The sequence below is a fragment of the Bos taurus genome, chromosome 11, assembly GCF_002263795.3.
Source record: "Bos taurus isolate L1 Dominette 01449 registration number 42190680 breed Hereford chromosome 11, ARS-UCD2.0, whole genome shotgun sequence".
In the NCBI taxonomy this organism is placed as follows: domain Eukaryota; kingdom Metazoa; phylum Chordata; class Mammalia; order Artiodactyla; family Bovidae; genus Bos; species Bos taurus.
In genome coordinates, this window is record NC_037338.1 from 28,092,090 (window position 1) to 28,105,786 (window position 13,697).

Genomic DNA, 13,697 nt, shown 5'->3' on the forward strand with positions numbered 1-13,697 from the left:
GGTTGCGGAGACGACCTCTTCCCAGGGCTGTCCTCCTGCAGTTCCAGGCAGGGCCGCGCCCCGGACCTCCGCGCTCTCCGCCCCGCCCTCCCAGGTTCGCGTCCCCAGGCGCCAGGCCGTCCCTCGCCTTCCCCGTCCCTGGCTCCCCGCGGAGGAAATTCTTCCCCAGCAGCCCAGGGCCCGCCTCACGTGATCAGCTGCCGCCGCGGCTTCCAGCGAGAGTTTAAAGGTTACGGAGGAAATTAACACGGACACAGCCCACAACCCCCAGTCCCCGCCGGAGGACGCGCCCCGTTTTCGCGCAGCTGGGACGGCCGCTGTCAGCGCGCTGATCAGAACCCTGTCCCCCCCCCAAAGGGCACAGGCAAAGTCTAGAGTAAATATGAAGTCACTTTGTAAAATATAAACAAACACACGAACCGAGCCGGGGTGTTACTAAGCTTTCTCTTGCCAACAAGTTCTCGCAGCCCGAGAAGTTTGGGACAGACCCCCAAAAGGGAGAGTGCCCCCAAAGAAAGGGAAGAAAGAATAAGTGTTTTAAAACTCACACAGAGCCTTGCACGCCCCTCCCTTCCCCCCTTCCCCCACCACCGCAGAGCAGAGCGTCTCCGGACAGAATGACAGACAGACCGACCAATACTCCCGCAAGCTGCCCTGGCCAGCCACGGTCAGAGTAGGGGTGGGGCCGAGGGAGGGTCTCGAGTCCTCTGCAGCAGCGCGACCCCTGCCACCTCTCCGCTCCCGGCTGTAAAAGACAGTGCTGGCCGCAGAGCCTGGAAAGATGCGTGGCCCTCTAGTCTCCTGCGGGAGACCACAGACCAGGTATCCACAGCCAGCGGACCCGCATCCCCCCGCCCCCAAGGCCGCCAATCCCCCGGGTCCCGCGCGGGGTCCCAGTCCCGCTCCCCCGCCGGCCGCCGCGACCCCGAAAGGCTCGCCAGTTCTCGACAGTCCTCTGCTGGGCTCACTTTTCCCGTATTGCTCCCCCAACCGGCAAAACTTTCTATTTCCCCAAACACCAGGGCGCGCGCGCGCGTGCGCGTGCACACACACACACACACACACACTCACACACACACACACTCACACACACACACACACACACATACACACTGACGTCTTTTGCGCATTTCCTGCATTAGAGGGAGGGAGACTCGCTCGCACACCGACGGAGGGAGAAGAGACCGAGGGGGAGAGCGGGCGGGCAGCGAGCGAGCGGCAGCTGAAAGCCGGGACGCGGGGAGCGCGGCGGGCGGGCGCCGGCGCCCGGGAGGTGGGGCCGCGCCGAGTCGCAGTCCCGGCCCCGCCGCGCTGCGCACCGCCCGGTGCCGGCCTGCGCCCCAGCCGGAGCCGCGGCCACCCCGACTCTCGAGCCCGCGCGGATGTGAGATTCCCGACTCCTGGCGCCTCCCGATCGCCGACTGCGGCGCGGCGCGGCTTCGCCCAGGAGGAGGCGGCCGGGCTGGCCCTGTGGCTTGTGGATTTTTTTTTTTTTTTTAAATTTGGCTCCGAGGAGGACCATTTCCTCTGGACATGCATCCCTCCGGGTAGACTGCACATCCCTGGGTCCATACCCCGCCCCGCGCGGTCAGAGGCAGGCGCTGGGTGTGCGAAGAGGATCCGGGTGGAAATCTGCGCCCCCGTTCTGGTCCCCGCCCCGTCTCACCGCCCCCTCCCCCTCCTGGAGTCGAAATTTCCCGGGGATTATGTTTCGGAAAGGTAGGTAAGCGCCCGGCTCGGCGCCCACTACCCGCAGCCCCGACCCGGAGAGCCAACGAGGCGACGAGACAGCCCCCGCGGCTTTTTCAGCGGAGCGGATAGCTCGTCTCCTCTTCTGGAGGTGCTGCTGGTGGGGGGGGCGGGGGGAGAGACTTCTCCAAACACGGACGTCCCCCAGCTCTCCCCCCTCCTTGTTTTCCGTTAGGAACCCGGCGAGGAAATACATGCACTGGCTGAGAATCGCCCGCGCCAGGGCGCAACACTACAAGGTGTAGGGAGAGTGTGGGGTGGGGCGAGAGGGGACCCAAGAGTCCCGTGCTCGGAGCGCCGCGGCGTCGGTTCTTCGTTCCTGCCCTCTGGGCGGACGGAGTGACCCCGGCCCCCACTCCCCGCCCCGACCATGGTAGTGTTCAATGGCCTTCTTAAGATCAAAATCTGCGAGGCCGTGAGCTTGAAACCCACAGCCTGGTCGCTGCGCCATGCGGTGGGACCCCGGCCGCAGACTTTCCTTCTCGACCCCTACATCGCCCTCAACGTGGACGACTCGCGCATCGGCCAAACGGCCACCAAGCAGAAGACCAACAGCCCGGCCTGGCACGACGAGTTCGTCACTGATGTGTGCAACGGGCGCAAGATCGAGTTGGCTGTCTTCCACGATGCCCCCATCGGCTACGATGACTTCGTGGCCAACTGCACCATCCAGTTTGAGGAGCTGCTGCAGAACGGGAGCCGTCACTTCGAGGACTGGGTGAGTTGGGCGCCTCCTGGTCCAGGAACCAGGCTGTGGGGTTCCAGGGGCAGAACTCACGACCTTGGCTTTGGTCGTGGGGCTCAGGGATTTAGTGCCATTTGGGGTGTGTGTGTGTGTCTCAATTACCTTGGGGAAGCACATTCCACTTAGTAGTTGGGGAGAAGTAGCTACTGGGGCATGGAAGATGAGTCTTGGAAAGAGGGTAAGGTCCTCTGCCCTGTCCAGACAGCGGGCGCTACAGGGACTTAGAAAGCTGGGAACCCCAAACTGCTGGTGCTGAAGCTTGGCGGAGAAGCCGGCTCCTTCCGCCAGGAGCGTGGTGGGCTGGTTGTGTGTGGGTGGGTTCCTCAGTCCTTGGAGAGGCACGTGGAGCCCTACACTGAAGGCTTCTTGCACGTTCTGGCTTTGTCCTGAGTAGCCGAGTGAGGAGCTGTTTTATTTTTCCCTCCTGGATGAAGCTGGCTCATTTCTATTCTGTTGTCTGGCAGTTAGCTTATCTTCTGACATGCGGAGAGAAAAATTTCTTCTCTAGTCCCCTCCAGGGTCCCAGAAACATGGGCCGAGCTGGGTTTGCCCAATGCATTGTCCATCCATCCGGAACTAGCACTGTATTCTACAAACGGTTCGGCTTGTGATTAATTGGCAGTCAGTGCTTTGAATCCGACTTAAAGTTACATGTTTCCCTGTTTTGATTCTCAAGACACTGTGCCATGAGATACTATTTTTGAGACCAAGTTAATTGATTACACTGTCAAAATATTAGGGGCTTGGTAATAGGCCTTGTGCACACACTCTAAACCAAATGCATTGAACCTTGGCACTCAGAGAAACAGGGAGAAGCAACCTTGTTTTAGCTCTTTTTTAGAGGGAAGGTGTTAAATTAGGAAATGATTTTCTTTATTTTTATATTTGTTACATGTTTCCAGGGAGAGCAGATGTGACTCTGGGTGTATATAGTTTTAGGGTTCTTTGGTCTACACAGAGAATACCTGATCCTCGTGGAGAGATGTTTAATTATTGAAAACAAATAACTTCATGATGTCCTATGGTCAAAGGTTGCACATGAATCACCTTGGCATATCACCTTACATATAAATACGTACATACATACATACATATATATATATATACCTACCCACATATATGTATATATACACACACTTTTTTTAAGGAGATGGAATCTTCTGGGAAAATAGGAAAAAGCTTTTCGTCTCCCCTTGATGCTCCTGGCTGTGATGTAGTCTGCCCGAAACCATGGTTACAGGGCTTACAAGGAAGCTCCAACAAACCACACCAAGTACAACCCTGGGAGATTTGTGGCTTACACTTTGGGAAGCAGGCAAACCTTTATGGAATCCCAAAGAACACAGTGTCATTCCATTCCATTCCAGTTCACCAATGGCCCTGGCCACTGCCCCCCTCCCACCACCGGAGTTCCCACTCATTTCCCATTTCCTGTCCACTGGCCTTCAGTCCTTTCACCCATGAAAGTGGTGCATCTCTGAGGGGGAGCTGAAGGGATAACTAATTTCAAAGCCAGATCTTAACACCAAAATCTGTGGTTTTCAAGTTGTTGTTTTAGGACAGGAAGGGGAAGAAAAAAATATGACTATGGTAGTGAGGAAATGAGGCTTTTTGCCGTGTATTCAGATGGAGTTGGACAGTGAGGCGGAGAGCAGGTAGGGTGAACAGCACGTCTGCTTTTCTCCACAAAACAGATGCTAGCTGGAGGGAAAGGTGTCTGAGTGTCTCTGATGATGCTTTGCCGGGGCCCACCCAAATCCTGGGTACATTGGCTCATGATCCTCACTTTGGAGCATGTCCAGTGAAGTGTGCACTGGACACTAGTCTTGGTCGTCTGTCACTCTCTGAGGTACTCAGATTCACATTGGACTTGGCCCTGGACCGGATCACTAGTGATAGGCAGTTTTCACAGCCAAGGATGCTGAGTCCCAGAGCAGCTAAGTGGGTTCCTGAGGTCACAAGACAAGCAGACGGGGCAGGGTTGGAAGGAGGGACCACAGCTCCTATTGCTCACAGCTTGCTCAGTGGAGAACTAGGCCCTCTGGTCTCCTAGTCTAAGTCTTCCTGCAGATTCATGTGCTGTGACCCTGATGTTTTTATTGTACATGATAATTTAAAGTGCTTTCAGAATCAGTGTCTCTTTTGCCTTATGCTATGCTATGCTAAGTCACTTCAGTCATGTCCGACTCTGTGCGACCCCGTAGACAGCAGCCTACCAGGCTCCCCCGTCCCTGGGATTCTCCAGGCAAGAATACTGGCATGGCTTGCCATTTCCTTCTCCAATGCATGAAAGTGAACAAGTGTGAATTAGGTGTTGGTAGATTAAAAAACTTGAGATACAGAAAGGCCAGAGTCACAGGATGGATGAATCAAGTAGTGGAGCTGGTTCTGTTGTCTGGAATTGTTTTCATGAGGATGGTCCGGCCGCACTGGTTCTTCCAACTGAGGGTGAGGACGTAGCAGCAGACGTGACTGGACTGTGGAAGCAGACAGGTTGTACCTGGGATGGCTAAGGTCACCTTTCCCATCCCTGTCAGCCAGGGGACACCCACAGAATCACACCTCTGGGTAGAATTTCCTGGGCTCCAGCCTCTGCGCTCTTCACCTGGCAGTAATGAAGAGGTGTGGCTGAGAAATCTGGCCTGGAGTAAGGAGATGCAGAGGGCATGCAACAGCCACCTTTCTCATCACTGTGGAACATTTCATTCAGCTGCGTGATGAATTCCCAGGTATTCACTGAGTTCTGTTTTGCACTCAGATCCAGCCAGGAACATTTAGCTCTTTGGGTAATCCAGGAGTGAAAGAGACCATGGGTTACTCTCAGGAGGCTTCATTTCACTAGGGAAATAACACTGAATACTCATAGACCCTTAAGTAGCAATTAGGCTCTAAATTAGTGGTACCTTAAGTATGTTACAGGAGTTCCAAAAGGGAGTATGCTGGGATGGCTGGAAGAGTCCAGAGGTTCCTGGAAGGAGACTTGAATTGGGGGTGAAACGATGGGTAACATTTAAAGAGGTGTTTATGGGAGAAGACAGTGTTCCATGGGCACAGACATGCTGGAGTAAAGGCGGAGCGTGCCTGGGTCAGAAACGCGTGGCTGAAACTGAGGGCGCCTGTCAGGAGAGGACCGAAGGTGAGGCTCCCCAAATTTAAGACTTTTATCTGAGTACTGCCAGTGCTATGATGGATTTACTTAATATTTTAAAACAGTAGCTCTTTGATTTCCCACTTAAGCCCCAGTATTTGTGAAATGACAGGTTTGGATATGGTAGTTACAGTTTTTCTTTATTGACATTAAACTAAACGTTTGTCTCTAAATGAAAATGAAAAGCTTACCTCAGGTGCCTCTTAAAATCATTAGTACTATGGGGGCTAATGATTCCACCCCTTGGAAACCGTGGGATAAAGTTTGGAAAATTGAGGTGTATTCTAGAATGTTTAAAACCAGACTGAGATTGTTATTCCCCAGACAATGAGAGACATACCTGTTATGGTGACAAAAGGGGTTGCTTTAGAGAAAGCTCATTGCATAGAGATGGGCAGATTTCACCTGTACTCAGAGCAGAATCCCATGAAACACAATTGCTGTAGCTCACTTCCCCAAAACTGTTAGAGGTGATAACTCTCCTCAGACTTCAGTGTGCAAGAGTCACTGGGTGGGGTCATTAAAAATCCAGGTCCTCCTGCCCCACTTTCAGAGCTTTCCATTCTGTTGTTTAGGACAGAATTCTCATTTAGAACAAGCTGTTCTGGAGATTCTGACCAGCCCATACCTTGAGAAACACTGAATTAGAATAGAAACTGCAGGCAGGGGAAGGCTTCAGATAATGAATATACCAAGATCTTGTGCATAGAAATGTCCTGAGATTTTTGAATAGATTTGTTTTTTAAAATTTAATTGTCTAATTTTTTAAAATTTATTTTTAATTGGAGGACAATTGTTTTGCGATATTGTATTGACTTCTGCCATACAACCACGTGAATCAGCCACAAGTACACATATGCCCCCTCCCCCTTGAACCTCCTCCCCACCCCTCTAAGCTGTTACAGCGCCGGCTTGAGATCCCTGTGCCCAAACAGCAGTTATCTATTTTACATATGGTAGACGCTGATGCTGGGAGGGATCGGGGGCAGGAGGAGAAGGGGACGACAGAGGATGAGATGGCTGGATGGCATCACTGACTCGATGGACTTGAGTTTGAGTGAACTCCAGGAGTTGGTGATGGACAGGGAGGCCTGGCCTGCTGCAATTCATGGGGTCGCAAAGAGTCAGACACGACTGAGCGACTGAACTGAACTGAGTGTATATATATCAGTGCTACTCTCTCAATTTGTAACCCCCTCTTCTTCACCCGTGAATAGACTTGTATAATTCCCAGTAGCTCAGTTGGTAAAGAATCTGCCTGCAATGAAGGAGACCCAGGTTTGACTCCTGCGTTGGGGAGATCCCCTGGAGAAGGAAACAGCAATCCACTCCAGTATTCTTGCCTGGCCCACCTGGATAAATGGATAAAGCAAGATTTGTAAGCAGGATTGGGTAAACTAGAAGCATTAGGATTCCTGAATGGATGCTGGTGGAGCAGCACTCGCATTTAGGACAGATGGTGGGGTACTAGGGGAGCAGGAGGATGGCAGAGAGGGCGGGTACAGCATGTGGGTTACAATTGTCTCGTCCTGTCACACTCTGGAGTCTGCTCGCTATATCCTTTGCTCAGTTCTCTCCTTCCTGTCCCCAGACTCTGAAGTTATCTTTGGTTGGTGTTGCTCCCATGCTTCATGCTACAGAAGAGGCCCTCATCACAGTGGCAATGACAGAAAGTCATTTTCTGACAGGTGGTTTGGTGGAGCACCTGAGGGCAGAGCTCTGGAGCCCGGCTGCTTGGGCTTGAATCTCATCTCTATTACCAACCACTTGTGAGACCTTTAGGGAGCCATTTAAACTGTGTTTCTGTTTCTGCCTCTGTAAGACGTGGGCAGTGGGACACGTTCCCACCTGTAATGCACCGGGCTTGTCCTGGGGATGGAAGGACCAGGTAAAGCACATCAGCCAAGGGCTCTGTGAATGTTTAACCACTGTAGCTATTGTTGTTATGTCCCCCTAAACCTACCATGGCTAGGCCCTAGAGAGGGGTCTTTATTGGTCTGAATATTATACAGGACCTAAGGAAGCCAGTTTTTCATAGCCTCCAAAATGTTTTTCATTCGGGGAGTCTCATTTGGCAAGGAATGGGGCACTCATGATTCTGTTTCATTTTTCCAAAGTAGCCCATTGACAGGGTCTCTCAAAACTATCCCAACCATGGAACGTCCATGGTGGTCCAGTCTTTAAGACTTCTGCTTCCAATGCAGGGGGTGTGGGTTTGATCCCTGGTTGGGGAGCTATATCTTACATGCCTCATAGCCAGAATACCAGAACATAAACAACAGGAGCGATATTGTAGCAAATTCTGTAGAGGCCATTAAAAATGGTCCACATGAAAAAAGAATCTTAAAAATTGAGGGGAGTAGTGAGAGGGTGAGATGTATAGAGAAAGTAGCATGGAAATTTACAATATGTAAAATAGATAGCCAATGGGAATTTGCTGTATGACTCAGGAAACTCAAACAGGGACTCTGACAATCTAGAAAGGTGGGATGGGGAGAGAGATGGGTGGGACGGGACATGGGTGTACCAATGGCTGATTCTTGTTGATGTTTGACAGAAAACCACAAGATTCTGTAAAGCAATTATCCTTCAATTAAAAAAATAAAGTGGCAAAAAAAAAAAAAAATTATCCCACCCTGCTGACACTGGGAGATAGGCTGATGCCCCTTTTGGAGAGGTTGGGTTCAGGGGGATGGGGTACCCCCTGGACCCCAAAGCCCTTGGGGAGAATCTTCCAATGCAGAAGCCAAGGAGAGGGGCCTAGTGGCCCAGATGCTATGCCCTGGACAGAGCCTGAGGACATACCCGTGTTCTGGTGAAATTACCCCAGGAAATTGCTCAGATCTGTTCTGGTACTGGCCTGAGCACATGTGGGTATAAACAGCTTAAAGGCCCATCTCTGTCTTCAGGGATTTTGTAAGGCAATCTCTCAGAGGATCTCTGAGACCTCTCTTATCATTTAGACAGAGTGAGGTGGGATTGTCCGGAAAGCAGTGTGGAAGGACTGGGAAGAGTCCACACCCACTTTGTGGGCACCTATGCCTTGAACTCTCCCAGCAACTGGGGCTCCAAGTATCTCCCTGCTGATTCCCTACTGACCTCTATATTGCTGTTGTTTTTGTTTAGTCGCTGATCTTGTCTGACTCTTTGTGACCCCGTAGACTGCAGCCCGCCAGGCTTCTCTGTCCATGGGACTTCCCAGGCAAGAATACTGGAGTGGGTTGCTATGCCCTCCTCTAGGGAATCTTCCCCACCCAGGGATCGAATCCACTTCCTGCATTGGGAGGTGGAGTCTTTACCATGGAGTCACCGGGAAAAGCCTATACTTAATATCTAAGGAAACATTGCTTCCCATGGTACGTAATTGGTTATTTAACAATGCAATTCTTGCCCCAGTGCTCCCACAGAACACTGTTTGACAGTGGGCCCTGAAGTTAAAGGGCCACGGGCCTCATATGCTGTCGGGCCTTGGCTGCTTGTCTGACCGGCAGCAGATTTAATGAATATTTGAGACCCTCAGCTCCCTAGCTCCTCAGTAGGCCTCTTGCCCTGAATCCATGAGCTCTAATTGCAGGATGCCTGGATCACTCACTAGCTGTATGTCTTTGGGCACGTGACTTACACTCTTGAAATCTGTTTCTTCCTTTGTACAATGGAAATATAATAGTTCTTACCTCTTAGGGTTGTTGTGAGACATAAGGGAATCTGTGTAAAGTTCTTAGCAAGGGGTCAGGCTACTGTATGTTCTAACAGTTTTATTAATATTTAATGGGTTGTGTGTATGTGTTCATAGTTTTAGAATCTTAAATCAGAACATATGGTCCAGTGAAAGATATTTTTCCCTTTGTATTTATATGAGAAGTCTCACATGGTCTAAAAATATACATATAAAATGTATTTATATGAGAAGTCTCACATTGTCTAAAAATAATGTTAACTTAGTTATACTTAACAATTGGCTTTTTGGAAATTTAATAATAGAATTACTTGAAATGAAATTGTTTTGGAAAGTCTAGAACTGTGGCTGCTGAAGTCAAAGGTTAAGTATTTATTGAAGTATATGATTAATTGGAAATAGGGATATTTGGGAGCTTCTGTTTTGGTTTTGCTGTACTGAATATTCTAGTTTCATGAATTTAAATACATTCCCAATGCTGTTGTCTCTTAAGTTCCTAATTCCATCCCATATCTGCTGTTGATATTCAGAACTCGTATAGGTGACTGCCTTCTTGTCATGGCCATTTGATTGTGTAAAGGGCATCTCAAACTCAATTATGCCCCAAATTGTATATGTGATGTCTCCTCTCCCCATTTTAAGCCTTTCATAATTTTCCTCATCTCAAGAAATAGCAATTCCACCCTTCCAATTGCCCAGGCCATTCCTGACACCTCGCATTCTCATCCACTCCATATGCAATCCCTCAGCAGTGTCTGTTTTCTCTGCCTTCAAAATAAGTCTCAAGTCTGATCATCTTTCCATACCTCTGCTGACGCTGCTCTGGCCTAAGTCCCAGCCGTCTCACACCAAGATTATTTCAACTTCTAACTGGCTCCCGCCCCCTACCCCAACTCTATCAGATCATGTCACTCTGCTCACAAACTTCTCAGGGTAAAAACCCAAGTCCTTATCACCATCTGTAAGGCCACCATGTCCAGGCCTCCGGTTACAACCTCTATGACCCCATCACCAAGTATTCCTCACCTGTTTGGTTCTCTCCCAGTCATATTCACCCACTTGCACCTGTACACTTACTGTGTTCTTTGCACCTGCTATTCCATCTTTCTAGAACATTCCTTCCTCAGATACACTCATAGTTTAAATCTTTACTCAAATATTATTGGTACAGTCTCAGTAAGGCCTTTTCTGGCAATCTCATCTAAACTTTTACCCTTCTCCTTGACACTTTATATGCTCTTTTCTTGCTTTATTTTTACTTTTTAGCTCTTATCTGTCTTATAAAGTATATATTTGCCTATCCTCATTGATTATCTCGAACACAAGAACAGAGGTTAGATAAATGCAGAGGTTGTTGTTCACCGCTCTGATCTTGGTACTCAATTCCTGGCACATTGTTGAATTAAAGAAAGCTTTTAATCAAACAAAGGTGTATTCCCCTAGCATCGACTGTGGTCTAGTGTTGTGGTAGACAGTGGGGGCTTGGGAAGACAAAGTGGTGGATAGTATCATTCCTGACTCTGATGAGCAGGAAATCTAGTTGGGAAGACCAGTAGGATAAGCAGGTGAGTGAATTCCTTAATCAATCTTTCTGTATGGTTGAAAGAAGTAAGGAAATGGTAGAAGAAAGGGATATTTTATTTTATAAAAATCTATGGGATCCTGGAAGGTGTTTTTATGAGAGAATGCTGTATTATTTCCATGAGGCAGTTTGCACCAAGCTGAAGCGTCTCCATCAGGTGTGAGGTTTCTTTTTTCTTTTTCAATTTTTTTCCTCAGCCTGCTGAAGTGTGTGTGTGTGAAATTTGCTCAGTTGTGTCTGACTCTTTGCAACTCCATGGACTGTAGTCCACCAGGCGCCTCTGTCCATGAGGATTCTCCAGGCAAGAATACTGGAGTGGGTTGCCATTCCCTTCTTCAGGGGATCTTCCCAACCCAGGACTCCTGCATTGCAGGAAGATTCTTTACCATCTGAGCCACCAGGGAAGCATAATTGACAAATAAAAATTGTATACTTTTAGCGTGTACAATATGATGGTTTACTGTGTGTGTATATATATATATATACACACACACACACACATTGTAAAAGCTCAAAGCATTATTTATTTATTTGAAGTATAGTTAATTTCCAATGTTGTATTAGTTTCAGGTGTACAGCAGATTTATTCAGTTTTATATATATTCTTTTTCAGATTCTTTTCCATTATAGGTTATTATAAGATATAGATATAATTTCTTGTGCTATACAGTAGGTCTTTGTCAAACCATTTTTACAAGTGGGAACTGTCACAAAAAAAATAAAGTTTCCAAATGCCAAATAACCATTACAGAGCAAAATGATGGTCTGAGGTTTCTGAAGGACGGAATTGTGTACCCTCTGGGTACTGAGGACCCCTGCAGAGTGCTGTGATAGGGGGAGAAAGAAAAGATCCACTTGTTCTCCCTTTGCAGAGTTTAAAATCAAGTTCAAATTCTCCTAAGGGCTTTAGAGACAACACCTTTTGTAATTGGCAGCAACGAGAAGAGAAGTGAAATTTTACGTTCCCGTGGTTGAACTCAGAGCTCATTGAAACACATGCAGACAAAGCTTCCAGAGTCTTCACTTGGAACTCTGGAGCAGGCCTGCAGTATTTTACATAAATAAAAGCTACATTTGGCAAAACATTGTGTTTCTCTCCAAGTCCCTCTGGGTATATACGGGCTTGTTAAGTAATTACAATCTATTATAATGCTAATCAGCAGGCTGCACCTGTTTGAAATCTAATTTTCTGGCAGTAACTCATGAAAAGTGGGCAGAAGTCTGCATTGTGCTGGGAGAACAGAGGGGACAGGGACAGACTATTGTCTTTGAACTTTGCCGACCTCTAAACAGAATGGAAATTCCGGACAGAGTTTGATTGATCTCTGTAGTATCTATTGCCTGGGAGGAGGAGGGTCACAAGCCTGTCACCAGATCCAAGTTCAGGAATGAAGACCTAGGGAGGGCCTCATCTCCCGTCCTGGTCCTGTCAACCTCACCTTGAAGTCTCAGACAGGTCACTTTCCTTTGCCCGCAAGGAATAAGCTCATTGAGCTATTGTCCCAAGTTCCGGATATAGTCAGATTCAAGAAGAATTTGGAAAAATCAAGGTGGGTGCACCTGTGATTAATTATTGAGGAAAAAATAGACTTGGAGCTTGCTTATGACCTTCTTGAATAAATGTGTTTGTTTTTTTCAGATGAGAGCACCTCTTGGTGCCCATTGTCTTTCAGATGTAAGTATCTTACATCTTAAGTATGTTAAGCAGGCGTCTTCCCCACCAGTCAGAATATGAGCCACTCAGAAGGAGCAGGCTAACGTACTCACTCATCTGTGGGTTGAGTAAAAGGCTGCCTATTTGGAGTCTCAAATAGACAGCGCTCTTTAATCAGGCTGACTTAGATTCTGCACCTCTTAGAAACTCATCTTCCAGTCCAGTACTGAAAAGAAAGATGGTGGAACTCACAAAAGATTCTAACCAGTGGACAAAGAGGAGTCTTTCTTCATTGTTCCAGCCATCCTTTCAGCCAGTTAGCGAATATTCATTGAATACTTTGAAGCTGATCCCTGATCTCATGGAGTATGTGATCTAGTAGAAGATACAATATTAATCAAAGAATAACATAAATATACTAGTATGGAAAGTTACAACTAAGAAGGAGAGTTGTTCACAAGCCTTTCAGAGTCTGGGGACACCTAAACCTCACCTCTTCAGGGTTGGATTGACTAACACCTTTTTCTTTCCCCGAGAAATTCACTGAATGGTGAGTCAGATGACTTCTATTACGCAGTAGCATTGGACCTTAGATTCCACATGTATGAGAGCAGGAGAGCGTAGGCTAGAGACTTTGTAAGGCCTCTGTAAACAATGGTCCTGACTTGGCTTTCTGCATTTGGGGCTTTGACTATGTTCAACTAGTGCAGGATAATATTTTATCTTTATTGTTTTCCATGAAGCTAACTCTCATCTCCTCTGAGAAACTGTCAGTGTCTGCTTTTTCCCCTTCTCATCTTTCTTTCTTGTTGTGATCAAAAGCACAAATGCATTTTGAAAGCTCACTTCTTTGCCTAGTGTTCAAGGCCCACAAAAACACATTGATTAATATTTTTAAAATGGAGCCCTCTCTCTGTATCCTTGAGCCATTTGAAAGATATTCTGTAAACAAATAAAGCAAGCAGAATTTATAGAATGCAGGGTCTATGAATCCATCTCTCTGCCTTCCAGACTGATGAGCCTTTAGGCCATTTTGGGAAGCTAATAGAATCATCAATCAGCTGGCAAGGATGGAGCATGTGATCGGCCAGTATTTGCTAGCGTGTTTTTCAAAACACTGGAGTCTTGTAATGTTTTCAGGTT

General features: G+C 47.9%; 1 protein-coding gene across 4 annotated transcripts in view; it reads left to right on the forward strand.

The window, feature by feature from the left end:
• The first annotated feature begins 609 nt into the window (after nucleotides 1-609).
• Nucleotides 610-13,697, forward strand: part of PRKCE (protein kinase C epsilon) — a 542,457-nt gene continuing 529,369 nt past the window's right edge. For 2 of the 4 annotated variants that reach the window (XM_005212581.5, XM_024998411.2), the window contains exons 1-2: nucleotides 1,175-1,719; nucleotides 1,925-2,467. In XM_005212581.5, coding sequence (XP_005212638.1) covers nucleotides 2,120-2,467 — 348 coding nt within the window. In that variant the 5' untranslated portion in view covers nucleotides 1,175-1,719; nucleotides 1,925-2,119. Of the gene's footprint in view, nucleotides 823-1,174; nucleotides 1,720-1,924; nucleotides 2,468-13,697 lie in introns of those variants that run through there. The other 2 variants (XM_024998410.2, NM_001111120.3) reach the window with 2 other exon arrangements.